Here is a 21,471-nt window from a genome sequence, read left to right on the forward strand (position 1 = left end):
ATATCCTCCACACATGCACACACACCCCAGTGGCTCGTCAGCAGCAGAATACAGAACTCATAAAAAGGCCCCCCCTTCTCTCCCCCCACCCGGCTATTTGAAGGGTAGAGAAGGGGGGGGATAGGGGACACAGGTAGACCTGGGACTGCACTCCTGAGGGAGGGGGGCTTCTGTGTTAGTGTGTTGCATATTTCCCCACTTGGGTGATGCACGGCAGCCAATCTGCGCCAGAACGCTCAGCACACACCAGCTTGAGGTGGAGAGTGAGGGAATTAATGAGTCAGCCGATTATACAGGAGGATGATTAGGGGGCCAGATTGAATGAGCCTGGTTTGGCCAGGACACCGGGGAAACCCCTACTCTTTGCGATATGTGCCCTGGGATCTTTTATGACCTCAGTGTGACTGAGGTCATAAAAGATCCCAGGGGATCCAGGACCTGACTGGTCCTCGGTTTTACGTGTCCTCTGAAGGACGGCGCCTTCCGCAGCACAGTGTCCCCGTCACTGCACTGGGGCATCGAGATTGATGTTAAGGCCAGAGGGAAGAGTGCCACCTATTGGCCACCACCCGACACCACTTACAGCACCTGGCATTCCCAGACTGTCTCCCATCCAAGTACTAACCAGGCCCGAACATGCTTAGCTTCCGAGATCAGACAAGATCGGGCGTGTCCATGGTGGTAAGGCCGTTAAGAATGCACAATATGCGATATTGTACTGTTTAAATGCAGTCCATTTACCGTTTACCACTTAAGACGACCTGCTCTGCATGTCTAGCGCGGGCGTTGGAGTATAAACCAACGACTCCTTCGTCATCCATCCTGACCTCACATTTTAAGCAACAGAGGTAACTTTGTAAATTTCTGCTTAATCTCACGATCGACATCCAGCTAACATCATCCACGTTGACTTTGAGGAGAGGCTTGGAGGTAAACTTGTGATGCGGACGGCGGCCATGTTAGTTTCTTGAATAAGAAGTACACAGTAATCAGTTCCATGACCTCCTAGTCTCTTACACAGCGGGTCATATGTTTCACAAGTTTCTTGTTTTAGCGCTCCACAAATCAAAAGAGAGCGTAGAGTACTTGAGAATATTACCACATGGGTTTAAATCTGTATGCGAGGGGTCAGGATAGAAAGAGTCAAGCAAGCGTTTGCTAGACATCATTATCGATTCTGTATAAATTGAGCACTTGTAGTTGAGCAGAGAGGAAACAAGGAACTGTACCTCAATTGTGTTACTTTACTATGAATTGTTATTTAGTGAAACAGAAAGCCAAATTATGATTCAAATAGTTTCAATGCGAGTTGAGATACAAGTTTGTAAAACTTTTGACACAATTCCAAGAGAAATATGCACGCATAAATATCCTTATTTTCTTATTTATATCCCATATCTCCATGTTGTTGTTTTTTTTTTTACATGCACAAAAATAAATGTATATTTCCAGCTCCTACAGCGACTCAAAGCCCTTTAAAATGAACACCATTAATTCAACCCCTCACACCTTGATAGACCAACACGGTGTCAGCCAGGGAAAGGCCGCTAAAGAAAAGCACAGACAGCAAGCGGTGAGGGGAGACTCAGAGATACATAACTTTGTTTTAGCCTGGAGTCGCCGAGGAATTGATCCAGCAACCCTCCCTCCAAATAACAGACTTCAGCTTTAATCCCTACGCCAATGAGCAGTGGATGTGAGTGCGTTTCCACGATTATCATGATAATTGCAGGTAATAACAGATACCCCCTCAAACCGTTTTTAGAATTACACATGCATAAAGAGCTTTCACTGCGGTAGTTGCACATCTAATGTCACCTAAAAGAGCCCAAAACTAATCCTGTCTGCACTGAACACTGTACTGCACCACATAGATCCGTGTGTGTGTGTGTGTGTGTGTGTGTGTGTGTGTGTGTGTGTGTGTGTGTGTGTGTGTGTGTGTATAAATAACCGTTCCATGGCAAGCTGCTAAGAGCCCTAGTGCAAATAGTCAAATCATTAATGCTAGACAGAGTCATCCAATTACTATGCACCAGTGATAATAACTGGTGTAGACATTTAGGCCTACATCATTAACACATCCAAAATAACAACAACAACAGATGGTGGAGCGAAATTCGAAGCTTAACTCGTTTTTTTTTGGGTTGCGTTGTGTTTTTTCCGATTTCTTTCTCTCTGTGTGTGTGTGTGTGTGTGTGTGTGTGTGTGTGTGTGTGTGTGTGTGTGTGTGTGTGTGTGTGTGTGTGTGTGTGTGTGTGTGTGCGCACGCGCTTGCGAACACTTTGCGATGCAAGTCCATGAACTGGATCCTCTAGGCACTTCTTCCTCCACTAAAATAATCACAGCCTAATTGGCTCGCTTAACTTCACAGCAATTACAGCGGGTACCAAACCGGGCAGAACGCACAGTACACACTCTGTGTTTTTCGGTTTATTCTTCTGCTAGGCGATATATACTTCTCTTCATCGGTCGAGTTTGATTTTTTTTTTAATGCGTACGCGCAAGACGACCGTTTTCCCAATCGCCTCTTTGTATTAACAAACAAAGGCCTAATTTGCAGTGTTGCGGCACGTGAGCATTGGCCTACGCATAAATAATCCATCCGGCCTCCATTAAGACGTCCTAGGAAGGATCCGTCCTTCCGTTGTTCAAAGTGTCTTTTATCGCCTTTTTGGTCTTTTATCGGACGGTGTTTAGGGAACTGTTTGTTTTCCTGACACTTTGACAACTCCGACTATGACGGCGTGTCTCCGAAGGAACTTATTTGTTCCGATTGTTCGTCTTGTTAATGCATACAATACCGTTTTTAGCACGCGACAGTGGCTCATGATTATGATTATCTGGGAAATAAAATAGTGGAGGTGGTCAGGCTTTTGGTTACCGCAAATGACCGTACGACGGCGGCACGGCTAGAGGTCAATGCACTGTTGCAGAAGAAGAAGAAAAAGATGAAGAGGAAGAAGAAGAAGGTGACGAAGAAGATATAGAAGAAGAAGAAGGTGGGAGGGGGTAGAGATGAAAAGAGAACACAGAAAACAAAACAAGAGACAGAGCGAGAAAAACATAAATCAACAACTGCAGCATCGGCAACAACAATAACAACAAAACCCCCTGTGATAGCTCCCTGTTAGCGTGTTAATCAGATACAATATCATTTGTCTGGGATTCTTCCCTTGCTTTCTTTGTGTGGAGAATTCCCTTTACAATACAACTGAGCTGACTGCAGAAAAGTTGTTCCCCCCCCCCCCCCCCCATCTCCTACAACCCCGGTAAGTATATATAAGAAAATCTGAAGTTTTTAGTTGATTTTATTTTTAAAAGGGTATCACTAATGAGCAAGGAGGAAGTGGAGATGGAGGAGCACGTTTTTAGATATGTTCCTTCATCTTAAGAGTCAGGGCGCTGTTTTAATTTGTAAGCAAAAGCAGCACGCAGCCAATGAGATTTTAATTGCCACACATAAATAATTCCTTGTGTACACTGGCGCTCCAGTCAGATTCGCTGTTTATTTGATGACCGAAATTAGTCATTATCGGGATTTGTGTTGATGCGGAAGATTTTATTTATTAATATCACTCCCTCGCTTAAATATCCTTCTGATCCGGTCCCAATTAATTATGTCGAGGAAAAAATAAAAACCCCACATCAAACTGGATCTCTGGGAGCGCCTCTACTTCTGCCCTAGCCGGGGCCGTTGCCACGACGATAAGGCCGATGACCAATGAAAGGGAACCGAAGGGTGCGTCTTCCTTTTGTTTGGGTTCGAAAGTTACTGAGGTCCCGTCTCTCTTCCGGCGATGGTAAAGAGGAACGTTTGTGGTGTCGCACACCTATTGTCGTTTGCCCCTCCCGCGGACGGACAATCCTTTGAACGGTGACAGTCGTGAAACGTGTCGGACGTCGCTCGCCGTAACGTGGTAGCGGCCGGGAGAATTCGTTAGCGAAACCGGAAGACGAGTTCTACGGCGATCGTGGTCCCTTGCTACTCCAGGTCTTGGCACGACCGAGGGAATGAGCGCCAAAGTTTCCCATGTGCGTGCCCGTTCATCTTCCGAGAGGATGCGGTTGTGATTACAGGCAGGATGACACATGGTTCAGAAGATGTCGTAAATGGTAAACGGTAAATGGACTGCATTTATACAGCGCTTTGAGTGGCCACCCAAAACGCTTTACAATATTGCCTTTACAACATCCACCCATTCATACAACCACTCACACACTCGACGGCGGTGTCAACAACATAAGGCGACAGCCAGCTCGTCGGGAGCAGTCAGGGTGAGGTGTCTCGCTCAGGGACACCGCGACACTAGCAGGAGCCAGGTATCGGACTAGCCACCTAACGGTTACCAGCCAGCCTGCTCTACCTCCTGAGCCACATGCCGCCCTGTAAATCATCTTCTTCGTCCGAAATATTGAACGTCAATGGCTGGGGCTGGGGTTTGAGAGGCACCATGCTAGGCGGAGTCTTGGTTGGTTTAGCGTTCGGGTGTTCTGTAAATCAACTCACCGGAGAGCTGTTGGAACTCGGGGTCTTCCGGGCTGGTGGTCTCTGTCAGATCCTGGAGGTAATGTTTGTACCTGAGGAGAGGATAAAAGATGTTAACGACGCCGACATATGCACGGCGAACAACGCAACAAACTGAAAAAGATAAAAAGGTCGCTGGAGGGGGCCCGTTATTCCCGAAAGGTAGCCATGGTAACAGCTGTCCCGGAACACCGGCATCTGTAGAGCCGTGGTGGGTTCCCAAAGAGCCCCCCCCCGCTTCTGTCGCATCGAGAGGACGGAAAAAGAGCCGTTGGACTTCAACTAAACGAACATCGAATCCGTAAAATATCGCTGCAGTATATGAAAAAATAATTTCTGCCACAAGTTGCCGCCTTAACTGCAACACAGAAGTGATCAGGAGTATTCAATATCCTTCTCATAGGCAGAATACTACTGTACGCCGTCTTAAAACCGTCCTGCTCATCACCCTTCTACTTGTGATGAGTTTAAATCAATTACGATGTTGTGGATGGTTGCTGATCAGTGTACGTCTACTGCTGCTGTTGTTGATTTCCTTGAAATGCTTCAGGGTCCCTCTTGTGTTAAACCGGCTGAAAACTTTGCTGTTACTGTCCCTGCGTTTGAGCTGTAATTATCCCCCAAATCGGTTCAGCGGACCGGTTGCAATCGCTTCCACCGTTTTCCTCAACAATAACCTATTCTTAAGAGCGCTTAATTGATTCAACAACCTTTGAATCGACATAAGAATCCAATAGTTAGCGGCAGTTAACTAATGATGCCTCCCTGTTGAACTTTGATACTTGGCGCACACAATTTGGACGAAAAAATGAACGTGGGTGACTCCGAAATATCGATTTAAACCAGTGGGCCGGGTTGGCCGTTGCACAACATTTAAACGCTGGAGGGGTGTTTTAAAAAGCCAAGAGCTTCAAACATACTGAACCAGGACCAGGGCCCTGGGCTAATAGGAGAGCTATAATGAGAGCTGGAGGCCTTCTGCTGGACATTGGGTCGACTCCTGGGCGACGTACACACAAGTGGTCCCTTAAATACGAGAGAGAGTCCGGTAATCAACCCACCACTCCCACTAAAAAAACACTACAAACACCGGGCTGCGCCACTGCCTCCACGAAGGCTCCGAATGCAATCCGAGCCAGCGGGGGGGGTGGGGAGGATGGGTGGGGGTGACCTTGAAGCAAATTGACAATTTACATTGATTTTCCCGTCTCTCCTTTGCTTTCCAACACCCCTTCCTTAAGCGGTCTCATTGGGCCTTCACTGTGTCTGCCAGCCAGGGCTGGGTGTTTAAGAGACACGCAGGTATCAGAGCCATTAGCCAGACGTCAGAGGGGATCGGCGGCTATGTGTTGCTGCCCGGCTATTTCTGGCCGCGTTTCCTGTGTGGGGTTTATGAGTGATGCAAACATATGTAACGACGTTGCCAAAAAACACACACCGACTCACCGTGTGTGTGTGTTCGGCGCGTGCGTGCGTGCGTGTGTGCCCGCGTGCGTGCGTGCGTGCGCACACAGGCGCTCAGTGCTGCGATTACCCGCGTGTCTGGCATGGAGAAAAAGGCGGAAAACAAAACAAAGCTGGACTAAACGGATCGGGTTATTCCTGGCCCGGCCCGCGCAACCGTGTGCTCCTGTGTTTCTGTGTTTCTCCCAGCGGCATGTCTGTGATGGGAGAGGGGCGGCTGGTGGTGGTGGGTGGGTTCAACTCCATGTGGCGGTTGTAGCGTCCTTTTCACTCATTAGGAATGAAAGGGGCGCCAAACAAGCTCCAATTAAGCCTTGCTCAATTAAGACGAAAACGACAAGGGGTAAGGGGGGTTAGGGGGTGGGGGGGGGGGGGAGAGAAATAATTTTCACTTCTTTTGCTTCTCATCTTGTAATAATAACAAATACATTACAGGCATTAACAGCCACGGATGCTACTCGTCCTTATTAGGGGAAGGGAGGAAAGAAAAAAAAAAATCTAATTAAAAACCAGCCGCATAACAAAGAAGCAGAGGTGGTGCGTGAGCTGCAGGGGGTTTGTCATTATTAGCGGAAACATTATTACAGCTGCAATCCAAATAATGTAAAACCGCGCGAGCTCGCTTAGCCGGCCTGTCCCGGTCATTAGCGGCGGCGGCAACAAGAAGATAATGAGACAATGCGAGGCAATTGCGAGCCACATTTATTAACAGTTCAGATTCCCCTAACGACGAGCGCCATATCAGAGAGGAGCCAGAATGGCCCCTTTTATTCAATCGAGAGCCACCCCCCGCCTCCACCACCACCGCCGCCCCCGTCTCCTACGCAAATTGCTAATTCCATTTACGCTGATTCCCCGCCTGGGTTTTGTTCTCACACTCTCGGCGGCGGCGGCGGGCTCGAGGTCACCCGGTCGCCCGCTCGCGTGTCAGCAGAGAAGAAGAAAGAGGAAGAAGAAAGGGAAGGAAAGATGCAGGAAATATCCCTTCCAATTATTTCCCTTTAAACACACACATTAGGGATTCAAAAATGTTCTAATTAAGAGACAACAGGGGCTGTCAGGCGCGGGCACGGGTTAGTGGACATGGCACGGGCTTATGGGTAATTACTCGACTTTAATAGCTTCAGAAGCGGCGGAACGCGCGCCAGTGTTGTATGTCGCCAGAAGTGTGGAAATACTCCCGCACTATCTCAAGTTTGGCAATTAAAATGTGCATTAACAAAGTGATTGCCTTCCAGTGGATGTCACACAGACACTGCAAAGAGAAGTTCTCCCGCGTCATTTCTCCAGCTCACTATATTGTGAGCGCAACTTCCAGAAGCGAAAACTTCGGAAAAGCAGGCTTTTCTGTCCAAGGGAAGAAAAACTCATAGCAACAGCCGATTTTAAAGTCGTATTTTTCATTATCGTCAAGGGTCAATTGTAATTGAATAGCTCAAATTAGAAAGGGGAAGTTTTGAGGTCGTTCCATTGAGTCGCTAAGTGCCAGGCTTCATAATTAAGGTCACAGGGAAGCGACGAGCGATTAACACCCCCAAACAATGTCCAAGAACAGGCAACACAAAAAAACCAAGGAGAGATATTGGTCCATTGTGCGCTTGGGGCCTTACCATCACCACAAGTATGGTAAAGCAGCAATGAACCATGGCACACACTCTCTCTCTCTCGACTGCAATGCAAAGCCTTTGTAGCCGCGGAAACACGGTGCAAGACGAAAGCTCTCGAGAGATAAGTCATTTAGGGCTCTTTCAAAAGACCATAAAAGTGGTATTCTTCCAAACAAGGAGCTGGCGGTGAAGGAGTCGTCCAATGCCGCGAGAGAGCCAACCTCGACGGAGATGAAGCCGCTGAAGCCCTGACTCGCATTCGAACCTTCAATGAAAAGTACAAAACGGGCAAAAGGGAGGGAAAAATAAAGAAATAACTCGTCAAACCCATATGGAATGCGCTGACAACCAAGGTGCTTCTAGTGTGAAGGCGGCGCGACAATGACCTCCTTCCCCCCGCAGCTCGTCCAATTAAAGAGCGCTAGGTGTTCCCTGCCGGCAGCTGCCATCCCATAATCGCCCCGATGGCCGCCGCGTCTTTGTTATCGACGCACACAACACACAACAAACGGCCAGTCCCACACAGACGAGAGAGGGGAAGGAGGAAGACAAGGAAGAGGAAGAAGAAAATCGGGGTCGTAGCGAGGCCCTTGGGTGCGGGCATCAACCCGGGATCTCCGCTGCATCACAACAAACAGGATGTGCGTGGGGGAGGGAGGGGGGGTTGAGCTTCGCGGAGGACCGGGAAGAGAGAGAGTGTAAATGGCACTTAATAAAAAAGACAATGATTCCCCCCGCCCCCCGTACCGACCGGCCGCTGGGCCGGTGGGTACGGGTCCTGCCGCCATCCATCATCACTGAGTGGCGATAAGTGACACGTCAACCTCCCCCCCCCCCTCACCCGCGCTCTTATTCCCAAAGGCTTCTGGGACGGGGGGGGGGGGTTGCCAGCCGCAGGGGCCCATTATCCGGGGGCCCCGCATCACTTAAAATCATCATACAATTACTTAGACGCATCCAACCCCCCTTCCTGCACCCACCATGCCCCCGCCCCCCCCACGAGACTCCTGGGCTGCACCGCCAGCCAAGGGGAGAATCAATAGGGATGATGGGAAGAGCAAACACACACACACACACACACACCCCAGCCATGCATCCAGCGCTTGCCGCAAGTAGGGTGGGTGGAGGCGAATAGGCTCCGCCCCCAACTCCCAGAGGAGGGAGTTAATGAAGGAATGACGTGGGTATGGGACTAGCCGCCAGTTGGATGAGACGTGACGCGAGTTGGGAAGTGACGTGTCCGTCGGTATCCCCGGAATTCCGTGCCTACGTTTTGATGGCGGCGAACCTCGTTCCCAGGCGTTCCCGGCCTGTGATGGAACACCTGGAGGCGGGCCCTTAGGATAGGGGGCGGGAGCATCAGTCGAATGGGTTTAGGGACGAGAGAAAGGGCCGAACTTTCAAACAGATGGGTTCTCTCTTTAAGTGTGAGAGAGTGGGCGGGACTTCCAGTTACATGGGATAATCAGTGAGAGGGAGGGCAGGACCATTAGTTACACGGTTTAGTGGTGCAAAGGAGGGCGGGACTTTCAGTTCCATCTGTTTAGTGGCCAAAAGAGTTCCATGGCTTCAGCGTTGAAAGGCAAGCGAGAGGGAGGGACATCTGTTTTCCTCTCCATGTTTTCGTGTGTTGCTTGGCGATAATCTTGTTCAAAACTCCATATCGAGAGACTCCACCTTGTTCTTGTTTACATTATTCTCACCATGTTCTCCTTCTTCCTGCTCAGGGTACTATTAAACGTCGCAGACAGCTCACAGGGAAGAAAGAGTACAGAAGCCGCGTCTCTGTAGCCCGGGACAACGCCACAACCCCTCCCTCAGCACAGATGAAGGGTTAGCCCCCGTCCTAGCTGGAGGGGTGTAGACAGAGAGCCATCGGCGGCGATTAGCGTCACTCCGTACGAGCCGTACGGAGGGACAGGTAGAATAGGTTCTCATTAAAACACAGCGGTAGAGCCACAACAACACCGTTCTGATACCTATAGCTGCGTTGCTAAGCGCCACCGCGGCTACTGCTGTTCCACTAATTAACGTGCAGGGATCACCACCACGACGAGAGGACGAGAGAGAGAGAGAGAGAGAACGAGAGAACGAGAGAACGAGAGAGAGAGAGAACGAGAGAGAGAGAGAGAACGAGAGAGAGCGAGAGAGAGAGAACGAGAGAGAGAGAGAGAGAGAGCGAGAGACAGAGACAGAGAACGAGAGAGAACGAGAGAGAATGAGAGAGAGAACGAGAGCGAGAGAGAGAGAGAGGGGGAGAGAGAGAGGGAGAGAAACAGAGAGAACGAGAGAGAGGGAGGATAGAGAGTGAGAGAGAACCAGAGAGAGAGAACGAGGAGACAGAGAGGAGAGAGAGAGAGAGAACGAGGGAGAGAGGGAGGATAGAGAGAGAGAGAGAGAGAGAGAGAGAACGCTGGTTCACAGAGAATAGGGAGAACGGAGGATGACAGTTGGTGGACAGTTGGAGATGCTACGTGGGCGCTACATCAAATAGCAATAATTACACCTGTCAGCGGCGGTCTGTGGAGTGAAACGCCGCGCAGGTGACTTCATGAAAGGGAGGAAGGCGGCGCCGACTGGAGAGGAGACGAAGGAAAATGGAATGGATAACAGGAAAATAAGCGAAGAACCGCCGACCCGTGGACTAAGTGTTTTCTTGCAGAGGAGCGGCTCGGCGACGAGGCCACATCTGAACATAAACACACAGGATCCATGTATCTCAAAGGCCCGCCCTCTCTCACACTCAAACCCATGTATCTGAAAGTCCCGCCCTCTCTCTTGGTCCCTAAACCCATGGAACTGTAAGTCCCGCCCTCCTTTGCACCACTCAACCCATGGAACAGAAAGTCCCGCCCTCCTTTGCACCACTCAACCCATGGAACTGAAGGTCCCGCCCTCCTTTGCACCACTCAACCCATGGAAGTGAAGGTCCCGCCCTCCTTTGCACCACTCAACCCATAGAACTGAAGGTCCCGCCCTCCCTCTCTGGAGGGCCCCTCCTGAACATAGACCCCCAGGTTCTGAGCTGTAAGGCCCCTCCGGAGGAAATAGACCCCCAGGAACTGAGTGCTGGAGGGCCCCTCCGCTCGGACCACATTCATCAGAGTGAGCTGAATTACCTGGCTGTGTTGGTGGTTGGGGTGGTGATGGTGTGGTTGGGGGGGTGTGGTGGTGGTAGTGGTGGTGGTGGTTCTGGAGGAGTGGTTAGCTGGGGTGAAGGTGGGGGGGTAGGGTGTGGAGGTCGAGGTGATGGTGCTGGAGGCGTGGTAGTGGTAATGGTGTGGTTGGAGGTGGTGGAGGTGTGGTGGTGGTTTGGTTGGGTGTGGTGGGAGTGCTAATGGTGTGGTTGGATGTGGTGCTGGAGGTGGTGTGGTCTGGTAGTGGTGGTGGTGGGTCTTACTGGTGGATGCGCTGGGCGGGGAGGTTGAGCAGATCCTCCAGCTTGCAGTCTCTGAACTCTGGCCGGGCCTCCTGCAGGGCCTTGTAGCGTCTGAAGCCGCGGTTCTTCTTCAGCTGCGCCTGGATCCACCAACACAACACAGAGTTCAGCACGCAGCTGCAGCCCTCCGACCACGGGTCACTCATCAGAGTCCACTGCTTTGTAAACTGACCAATAACACATCATTAAATACGAAATCTAAACCAAATGTATCACTGCAGTCATCTAGTTGTGTGATTAAAGGTTTAAATGAACTTCAAATATCCGCTTGGTTCATTGGTCTGTGTCCCGTTACAGTATATATATATATTCCTCATAGTTGAATGTCGAAGTGTCCTTGAGCAAGGCGTCTAACCCTGACTGCTCCTGACGAGCTGACTGTCGCCTTTCGTGGTTGACTCCGCCGTCCGTGTGTGAATGTGTGCATGAATGGGTGAATGTCAGGCAATATTGTAAAGCTCTTTGGATGTAAGCACAATATAAATGCAGTCCATTTACCATTTATATATATGTACCTAAAAAAAAAGTTTAAAAAAGTAATAACAAGATATAATAATAACAATCCACATTTTCTTCAGACGCTCACGTCGAAGAGAACCAGAGGAACGACCTCGAGAGGAACCCCAAGATGGCGGAGAGAGAACGCAGAACACAAACGACCACGGCCTAACGAACTGAACCCCGGGCACCCTTCAGCTCCTGGCCAATCACACGCCGCTCTATCATCCTCCTCTCTCCCCCATCCACCTCATGTGGAGCTTGAGGATTCAACAGAGACACCCCCCCCCCCCAGCAACACACCTTGACTCCTGTCACTTCCCACAACACTTCCCGGCCCATCTCGCCCATCACCGTGAATCACCCCCTTGTCAGTCGTTACTCCAGCTCGCCGGTTGTGGCGTGGAATGGGGAATGCGGCGAGGTCATTAAATATGCATCTACACGCCGTGTCAACATGAGTGCTTGTCAACCTTTCCGGTAAGGGGGGGGGCGGGAGGGTTATCTTGTCATCCGTGTCAGTCAAGTGATTCACGACGGCTCCCTGGGTTTTAAAACCCTCGTAGCTGTCTGTACCGGGCAGTGCTGCGGCGATGGTACCTGAACCTTTTCCCAGCCTCCCCCACGAAATGAGGCGAGAGTTTGGCGGAGGGAGGAGGGTCGGGCGGGGGGGATAAAAAGGGGGTGGTCATTCTGGTCGACTTCATCATCAGCATAGGAAGAGTGCGAGTGCGTGAGTGTGTGTGCGTGCGTGTGTTTAAGAGAGTGTGAGTGTGTGTGTGTGTGTGCGTGCGTGCGTGCGTGCGTGTGTGTGTGCGAGAGACAGGGGGGGTTGGGTGCACAGAAAGGGTCACCCGCAGTGCTGTCTTTCCACGTGCACACGCACCGCTGCAGATGTTTAACTGGTCATTACTGGCTGCAGGGGCAGCTGGAGTCGCCCCCCTGGGGGGGTGGGGGGGGGGGGGGGGGGGTGGGTAGACAGGTGGTGAATCAGTGGGATGATAGCGGGGATGTGAGGGGAATGAGCGATCAGGTGTGGAGACGCTGGTAGCGTCGGTGTGAACCGAGGCCGTGCGTTAGGAGACGGCAGCGGAGCGGTCGCCGTGGGACTGCTTCCTCTCGGAGCGGCTGCGTGCGTGTGCCGCGAGCTCAGCGCGAGCGGTTGCATCCCGACTCCTTCTCCACCTCCACCACCTCCTACTCCTCCTCCCCTACTCCTCCACCACCACCAGTACCTCCTCCTCCACCTCCTCTGCATTTTATGCCCTTGCAGCGGGACCTTTCTTGCCGAAATCGCCTCAAACTAGTGGAGGGTGGAAGGGTTTATCGCGTTGACTCATTGGAGAAATTGATTTCACTTGGTCGCTCGGAGTAAACAAACAAGGGTGTCGCGAAAAACGTGCGCAGACTGCTCCGAAGCCAATTAAGCCACTGCCGACCCCCCCCACACCCTCCCTTTGTGTGTGTGTGTCTCTGTTTGTGTGTTTGTGTGTGTGCGTCTGTCTGTCTCTGTGTGTGTGTGTGTGTGTGTGTCTCACTGTGTGTGTGTTTGTGTGTGTGTGCATCTGTGTGTCTCTGTGTACGTGTGTGTATTTCCGCGCGCGCGTGCGTGCGCATGAGAGAGACGGAGAGATCGGGTCGGTAAGGTGGGATGGGGGTCGACACTAACTTGCACGGCTGAGTCCATAATCAATAGCGGGGGGGAGGTCGATACGCGGCAGACACATCCGCGCTCTTAATTAAGACAATTACATCTTTGCAGCGCCGGGGCCCGTTAAGGCGGACGGGCGCCAGGCGGAGGTGCATCACAGCCAGTCACCTCTAATGGACCCGCGGCGGGCGGGGAAGGTTAGGCGACCAAGGACACGTATACACACCGGGCGCAGCCGTCACTCCAGGTAGCGCGTACACAGCCCTGCCTTCTGTTAACCCCGCCGTACAGCATTAGCATGGCGGTAGCTTGCCGTATAGCGGTATGATTCTCTATAGCGTTAGCATGATGTATAGCGTTAGCATGCCGTATAGGGTTAGCATTCCGTATGTCGTTAGCCTGACGTACAGCGTTAGCATGGCGTATAACGTTAGAATGCCGTATAGCGTTAGCATGATGTATAGCGTTAGCATTATGATACCGTCAGCATGTTGTTTAGCGTTAGCATGCCGTACAGTGTTACCATGATGTTTAGCGTTAGCATGCCGTGTAGCGGTAGCATGGAGCTCTGGCCCGGTTAGCTATGTTCACCGGGTGACCACAGATTCGCAACAATCAAAAGTCTGCGGATGACGTCGAGATTAATGTCATTGTTGTGGTTTGCTTAGCTCAGGAGGTAGAGCAGATCGAGATTGTAACTGGAAGGTTGCTTGTTCGATTGTCGAGGTGTCCCTGAGCAAGGCACATCATCACCCTAACCGCTTCTCACGAGTCGGCTGTCGCCTTGCGTGGTTGACTCCGCCGTTGGTGTGTGAATGTGTGTTTGAACTGTTGGAATTCGCTTTGGATAAAAGCCTCTGCTAAATGCGGGAAAAACAAGCTCCTGTACAGAATGGATATGGAGCCGATGAATTAAAAGTCTCAGGGGCCCCTTTGTAATACCTTCAAAGAGATACGACATTTCTTTGTCTTGCTAGCAATGTTTCAACACTTCCTACACCTACTTCCTACACCTCTTCTAGTCTCTATTTGGGTGTTGGATCAGTATTAAAAGATTTTGCTTTTGGACATTTTTGATTATCTCTGCAACTTCCTCACCGCCAGGACCTTCCTGGCGTCGTACATGTTGTCCACGTAGACGTTGTAGTGAGGAAGCTGGGGACAGAACTGCTCGAAGCCTCGGCCCAGGTAGCCGTTCTCCACGTGCACCAGCAGAGACCTGCGGGGGGGGGGGATCAGAACTAAAATCAGGGCCGAGAAGTAAGTAAGTAAGTAACATTTATTTATAAGGCACATTTAAATACAGTTTTCACTGGCCGAAGTGCCGTACATGGTGCGAAAAGGCATATAAAAGACACCTTTATATACCTACGGTATACACACACACGAGAACCAGTGAACCATTGCGTGAGAGTGAACCAAGTCAAAACCACCCTGAAGAAGTAGAGACCTCTGTCTGTCTGGCATTGGCAGTCAGACATCCTCATCATCTTCAAGACCCGATGACATCGTCAGTTCCTCTAACAGGGGACTGCAGAATAGCGGCTGAAAAAAACAACACTAGGGTATCCCTCGACTTTTTGCGTGTTTATTTCAAACTTCTCTTTTCCAACCCCCTGACTGTCCCCCCTACCTCTTCTGCCCACCGCAACCACCAGCCCCGGTGAGCATTTAGCCCCGAGTCAAAACAACACAGGACTTTGAGGTAGCGCCGCCGCCGACCCAGAATGCATTGCGTCCCCCGCATCCGCGCATACAACGAATAAAAACAAAAAAGGAAGAAACCGAAGCCGGTACGAGTACTGAAGCGTCGCGGCCTCCGAACACGGCGGAGGTTGAGCAAAGTTCAGAAGGGACGTCGACGTCGACGCCGCACTTGGAGGTTGGAGACGGCACCGCTACCCCACCTCCGCGTGCCGCGGCGCTCGTTCCACGGGCCTCCGCCTGTCCTCCGCCTGGGTGACATATTTACGGTGGGGGGGGGGAGGGGAGACCGTACGACGGGCCCTGCCTGGGGGGGCACCGGGGGGGAGGGCTTTGTAGCGGGGGGCGGGAAACGCCACACACGCGCGGCGAACAAGAAAACAGCTCCATCAAGGCGGGAGGCAAAGCACAGCCGCTCAGGCTGTCAGCCGCATTACAGAGACACGCACGCAAATGGTTGGGGGTGTTGACACTTGTGAAGGAGCTTGTTATCCAAACTTGGGAGTAAGTACCCCCCACACACACACAATCACACGCACACCCCCACACACACACACGCACGCACACACACACACACACACACACACACGCACGCTCGCTCGTACACACACGCTCGCTCGCTCTCCCAGCCAAATCTTCCTCTCTAATGATGTTCCCAGAGACGTTGCGTGGAGCTGGAAGAGGCAGCACTTTGCCGTTGAAGTTGATTTAAATAGATTTTAATGAAGTTGCGCGAAAGGTAGCCTCTGTTCATAATCAGCCCGTACCGGAGCGGTAGAGAGAGTTCTAACGAGGGCAAAGGGCGGGAAAAACAGCATTTCCGCTTTTCTTTTTTTGCCCGTTTGTTTTGCGATTTCTCCTTCCCTCTCTCTCTCTACCTCCCTCTCTTTCCCTCCTAGCTCGCTCTTCCTCACCCTCCCCTCACCGCTTAACAGCCAGAGGCTATTATGATAAATATGAAATTATGAATCACATTATTATTTTTTTTTCCGGGTCTCCACAGCAATTAAATTGTCTGGCCATCAGTTGAAGATAGCATTAGCATTCCGCTTGCGCGTCGCTAATCCACATTAATTCGGAGCAGCTGGGACATCTGGGCGGAATACCGCCCTGGTCCAGCCGATGGTGGATGGCGTCGCTCCGTTTGAGGACGGCCAAGGAAAATTATAGTCCGGAAAAAATGAAAACGAGACAAATAGGAATACACCAAGTAAATAAAATAATGAGAGAGAAACAGGAGATCCTCAAACGTTACTGCCACGGTGAAAGCAATTAGATGTAAAAAAAGGCACCCACCCACACACACACACACCTATGTACGTGACAAAAGCACATTTAGATGCGTGTGTGTAAGGACACCCAAAACACAAACGTACACACGCCCAGCCAATCCAGGGCACACGAGTCGCAGTTGTTATTGCTTGCATTCGCCATTATGTCTTTGCTCCCTCTTTTTTTGCGGTTAAAAAGAGGTCATTATCGAGATTATAGGATCTATTCCTGGACCACATTCATATCCCCATTAAGAGAAACCTTCCTCTCTCTCACTCTCTCTCTCTCTCCTCCTCCGGGATTTTCAACTTCCAATTTCTTTTTTTTAAATGTTGTGCTACTTAATGATAGGAGAGGGTGGGTGGGGGGAAGTGACAGCTCTTTCAAGTTGGGAGTCCCAGTTTGTTATGTAGCAGTCAGGGATAATTGGGCTGCTCTTTCCATTTCCTCCTCTCCGGTCCCCAACAGTAACAAGCGAGATCAGTGGCAGAGCATTATCATCTTACTCAAATATATAGATAAATATTCGTTTTCTGTGTAGCTTTGCGATGTTTTTAATAAAAAGGGGATTTCATTCAAACCTCCCCCCCCTCCCCCCCCCCCACACCAACATATTAAATAGAACAGCCGAGATGTCAATGGTGTACACCCCCCCACCCAACGTTCGTCGACAGAAACGAACAAACAAGTAGTATTTCTATCAAAGAGCCATTAGCTTGTGGATTAGTCGCAAACAAGCTCCTTGCAAAAGCTAGACTGGTTTTGAAGCATGTGTGTCCTTATGTGTGTCTTTATGTGTGTGCCTTTGTGTCTGCGTGTGTCATTATGTGTGTGTGTCTTTTTGTGTGTGTGTGTGTGTCTTTACGTGTGTGTGTGTGTGCCTTTATGTACGTGTGCGTCTTTATGTGTGTGTGTGTGTGTGTGCATCTTTATGTGTGTGTGTGCATCTTTATGTGTTTGTCTTTATCTCAGTGCCTGTACGCACAGTATTGAGGTTGAAAAGCTTGGTTGTGCAATGAAAAGATTGTTTTGTAAAGGACATTTAACACAAGGCAAGAGACTAGATTAACTTTGACCCCACCGATCGAATAGTGTGTTTTAGCAAGAACCTTGAATGTGTCACAATGATGTCATATTATACATTTCATACATTTAACACAACCCTATATTGTACATGTCATGATGCCTACAATCAATACTCGCTACTTGTACTACATTAGCAACGGGTGAACCTGTAAGAACTCAAAATAAAATCGTGCAAAAGCCTTAATAAACACCCACCAGAACGCAGGCAGGAGATAATAAAATCGATCTTTTATACATGACAATTCCCCACGGTATCAATCAATATGAATTACCCTTAAATAAAATAAAAAAATCCCCCCCCCAAAAAAAGTGAGGCGCAAAGTGACAGACTTTAAACCGAGAGGAACAAGGGAAGAGTGACGAGAGTGGCGAGGGGGGGGAGAAAGAGAGAGAGCGGGGGGGTGGGGGGGGGTGTACGTTGGGTGGTTCTGCAATCAATCACAGAGCAGGGCCAAGCCAGTCTCCCAGCTAACGTCTCTCCACGGACCGCTTTCCTAAATAGAGCGCTTGCCATTATGTTTCCACCATTGATTCAATAAGGGTCGGCATAATGAAGATGTATGGCAGCCGGTGAGCTCTTTATCCAATAGATCACACTGGGTAATTCATACCTCCGTCTTCATTGTGCCGCTCTCCGCGCGAGAGAGACACACAGAGAGAGAGAGAGGAGAGAGGGGGGGTACAGAGAGAGGGAGGGAGAGAGGGGAGAGGGGCGAGAGAGACACACACACACACACACACAGGGAAGGAGAGAGACAGAGAGAGAGGGGTGGAGAGACAGGGCGAACGAGAGAGCGAGAGAAAGAGAACGAGAGCGAGCGAGAACCAGGGGAAGAGAGAGAGAACAGGGGAGAAAGAGAAAAGGTGGGAGAGAGAGAGAGAACAGGGGGGAGAGAAAACAGGGGGGAGAGAGAGAACAGGGGAGAAAGAGAGAGAGAAAGAGAGAGAGACTAAGCCCGCCACTCTGGATAGGACGATGCGAGACCCCAAGGGATGGCGCATGATCCATTATTTAGTTTCCCCGGGATGAAATTGCCACACATCCTTGCACTGGCGCGCGATTGTTTAACATGCAGAATATTTTAATATTAAACCCGTGCCACCGCCACTTCTGCCCGTGTCTGGGAGACGACTGGAGCAGGAAGAGAGAGAGGAGTGTGAGGTAATTACACAGCCGTCGGTACAGCGCAGAGAAGAGATAAATAACACAAATTGTAAAACCACTGCTTTGTCTCCCAGTCGATGATGAAGAGGGATAATTGTGCGCAGACGTGAGTGAGTTAAGCGCGATTCCCCCCTCCACATGACTTGACTTTGGGGAATTTAACAAATGCGATTGTAAAAACTTACCTTAAACTTCGCCGGACGAGGACTTCTAAACATGACAGAGTGCACAGCGGTGAGTTTAATTGGCGAGAAGTTAGCACGCACGTAAGCAGGCTAGGATTGCCAGCGCTCGAGAGCCATGTGGCATCGGTTTGAATCCCCACGCCGAGGCATCACTTAATCAGACACACTTCTGCTCGCCATGATATTGAGCTATTTATTATTGCAATCAAATCAGAGAGGATTTCACATGATACACTCCCACTTAGGGTGTCCAAATGCCATTTGATCGAGTTATGTGGTAATGGAACGCGTCAGTTTGAAACAAACACGTTTCATAAAAGTTTCCCATGACCTCTCCGGGAAGAATTTGAAAACTCTTTTTTAATAAGCTATTATTTTCAGTATAATCTGTATACATATTTGCAGTCCAACATTCACTGCCTTTCCTTGTTTCCCATTAAAACACAATCCGCCCTGTATCTGACCCGGTAGGCTTCTCCAAAATGTTGATAATATTACATAATATATTTAACTTAAACCACCGCAAAAATCACAAGCGTCGATTTTTACGTCAACACAACGTCGAAAGAGGATAATATTGAACTTATCGCCCGATGCTGGCTCCAACACCAGCGAAACCCCTCTTAGCCGTGAGGATTATCAGAAACGCAAAAATTCTAATATTTTTTATTCGCCTCTCGTTCGATAACCGAGTACATCGCTGTTCGCGAACCATCACACATCGTTCTCGGCCTTCCTTTCCCAGGCTCACTTTTCGGACAGCGCTACGCGGTGCTACTGTGCGCTAGGCTCACGCTAGCTTTGCTGTAGCTTCACCCTGGTCTGGATCGATGAGTGAGTCTAGACCCGAAGCGAGAAAACTTTATTTCGCACACACACACACACACACACAATCCCCAACCCTCCTCAAGTCCTTATTTAGAGTTACGCGTTAGAATCCGATACAATCCCCCCTCGCAGGGCTGCTTGCTTTTCGGGCGGAGGTCAAGGATTCATCAATTAATAATGGACGACTCCAAAATGCCTAGCTTACGCCGCGGCCAGGCGCTAACGCGTCCACGGCGAACTTCAAGGCGCCGCCGCGGTGAGCGCCACGCCACTGATTGATCGGGACGATTAAATATAGATACTGTCCTCAAAACTAACACGGCCCACACCCGGACTGCCGCCGTATCTGCCTACACACGAAACACGGGAAAAACCTTGTGCTGTGTGTGTGTGTTTACGCCCCAGTTACGCAACCTGAAGGCAAGTACAATTGACGTACAACAACTTGTCAATAGAGGTGGGAGGGACGAGGGGGAAATCAACAACAGACAAAACCTGCCGAGCATCGATCGCGGCAAATGGTAGAAATAAGGATTTTCTCGGAGTAAACTCAGGAGTTGATTTTGCCTACATTTGAAGGCGAGAGACCAATTACCAAACTGCCTCCTCCTCCTCCTCCTCCTCCGACCGCCCCCTCCCTCCCTACCTTCCGTTAATAAAGCCCCCCCCACCTCCACCACCACCCTCATCCTCACCCTCACCCTCTTCAGAGCCTAGATATCCTTTTAATTATTTAGACGATACTTACTGGTTTACTGAATGGATGGCTTTAATTGAACTGAAGACGGCCTCCACCACGCTCGGCCTCAGGGTTTCCTTGGCCTTCAGAATCTCCACAAAGTACTGGCGGGAACGACAGCGGGAGGAGGAGGAGGAGGAGGAGAGGGGGAGGAAGAAAGCCAGACTTAAACGGAAGCTTTTTCGACGTTTTGTATGGAAAAGAGGAATCTGTTGATACAACACCGCCCCCACCACCACCACCATTACCATTACAACCACCACCCACGCATCTCCTGCCTCACAGACACAGACGCACACAAACAAACAAGCGAGCGCACACTCTCCCTTCTCCACCCCGGGTCATCATCTGCAGAAGATCACTTTTAAGACAGGAGGGGTGTGAGGTGTAGGGGGGGGGTTTGTAACAACCATATGGAGGAGTTCTTGCACAACACACCCCCCACCCCACCCTCCTCATTCCTCGCTCTAACCCCCTCCCCAGAAATCCAGAGCGAAACACAACTTAACCGGAGTGCCAGAAGCTAAGACGACGTATGTGCGACGCGCGCTAACAAAGAGCCATTAACGGATTGCATTTGATTTTATGGTTTATTTCTGTCCTCGTCTTCGGGCCCTGCAGCCCGCCTCCGACACAAGGTGCGTCGGGTCTGCGTAGCGCGGGAACGCTCGGGAACGGGCAGCGATGATGACGATGATGACGATGATGATGACGATGATGAGGATGCGGCTCCTACAACACGCCACAGACAATTGGGGGGGGGGGGGGGGGGGTGGACAGCTGTGTCGGTCTCAGGCCATTTGAAGTGGAAATGGGATTAGCTAATTAAAAGGCGCGTTAAGGCCTGGGAAGGCATCTAATTGGTGCGTCGTTACGAGTCATTATTTGTAAATGAGGTGCTGGGTCGGAGGAGAGAAAGGGAGATTATTTGGCGTGGGGGGGGGGGTTGGGTGGTGATGGTAAGCGAGGGGGGTTAGGCTATAGCTCTCAATGTTACCCTGAGCCCGGCGCGGCCTGTTTGGGACCTAATGAGTACTCTGCCTCTCTACCTCTGCAGCAGGGAGTTCAGCAGATGCACATATTTATTGGGTAACCTTGGGCCAGCGAATAGGTAATTGCAGCATGAATTTTTTTTTTTTTTCACCAAGAAGCACAGTGGCTGCTTTACCTCCTCCATTCACTTCGTGCTATTTAATTGCATCTTCTCTGCCCTTTTTTCATTCCCCCTCCCACCGTAGGAATCAAATTACTTGTGTACGGGCCCTACTTGAAGAGCAGAAAAGCCAGAGTCAAGTAGCCAATGCAAAT

At 50.3% G+C, this 21,471-nt stretch overlaps 1 protein-coding gene across 1 annotated transcript in view; it reads right to left on the reverse strand.

Annotated features, from left to right (window-relative positions):
* arhgef39 (Rho guanine nucleotide exchange factor (GEF) 39) overlaps positions 1-21,471 on the reverse strand; it is a 42,114-nt gene that overhangs the window by 16,682 nt on the left and 3,961 nt on the right. Inside the window, 4 exon segments of the mRNA XM_079735996.1 lie at positions 4,508-4,578; positions 10,997-11,115; positions 14,283-14,403; positions 20,173-20,267. Coding sequence (XP_079592122.1) covers positions 4,508-4,578; positions 10,997-11,115; positions 14,283-14,403; positions 20,173-20,267 — 406 coding nt within the window.

The sequence above is a fragment of the Pollachius pollachius genome, assembly GCF_949987615.1.
Source record: "Pollachius pollachius genome assembly, chromosome: 4".
Classification (NCBI taxonomy): Eukaryota; Metazoa; Chordata; class Actinopteri; order Gadiformes; family Gadidae; genus Pollachius; species Pollachius pollachius.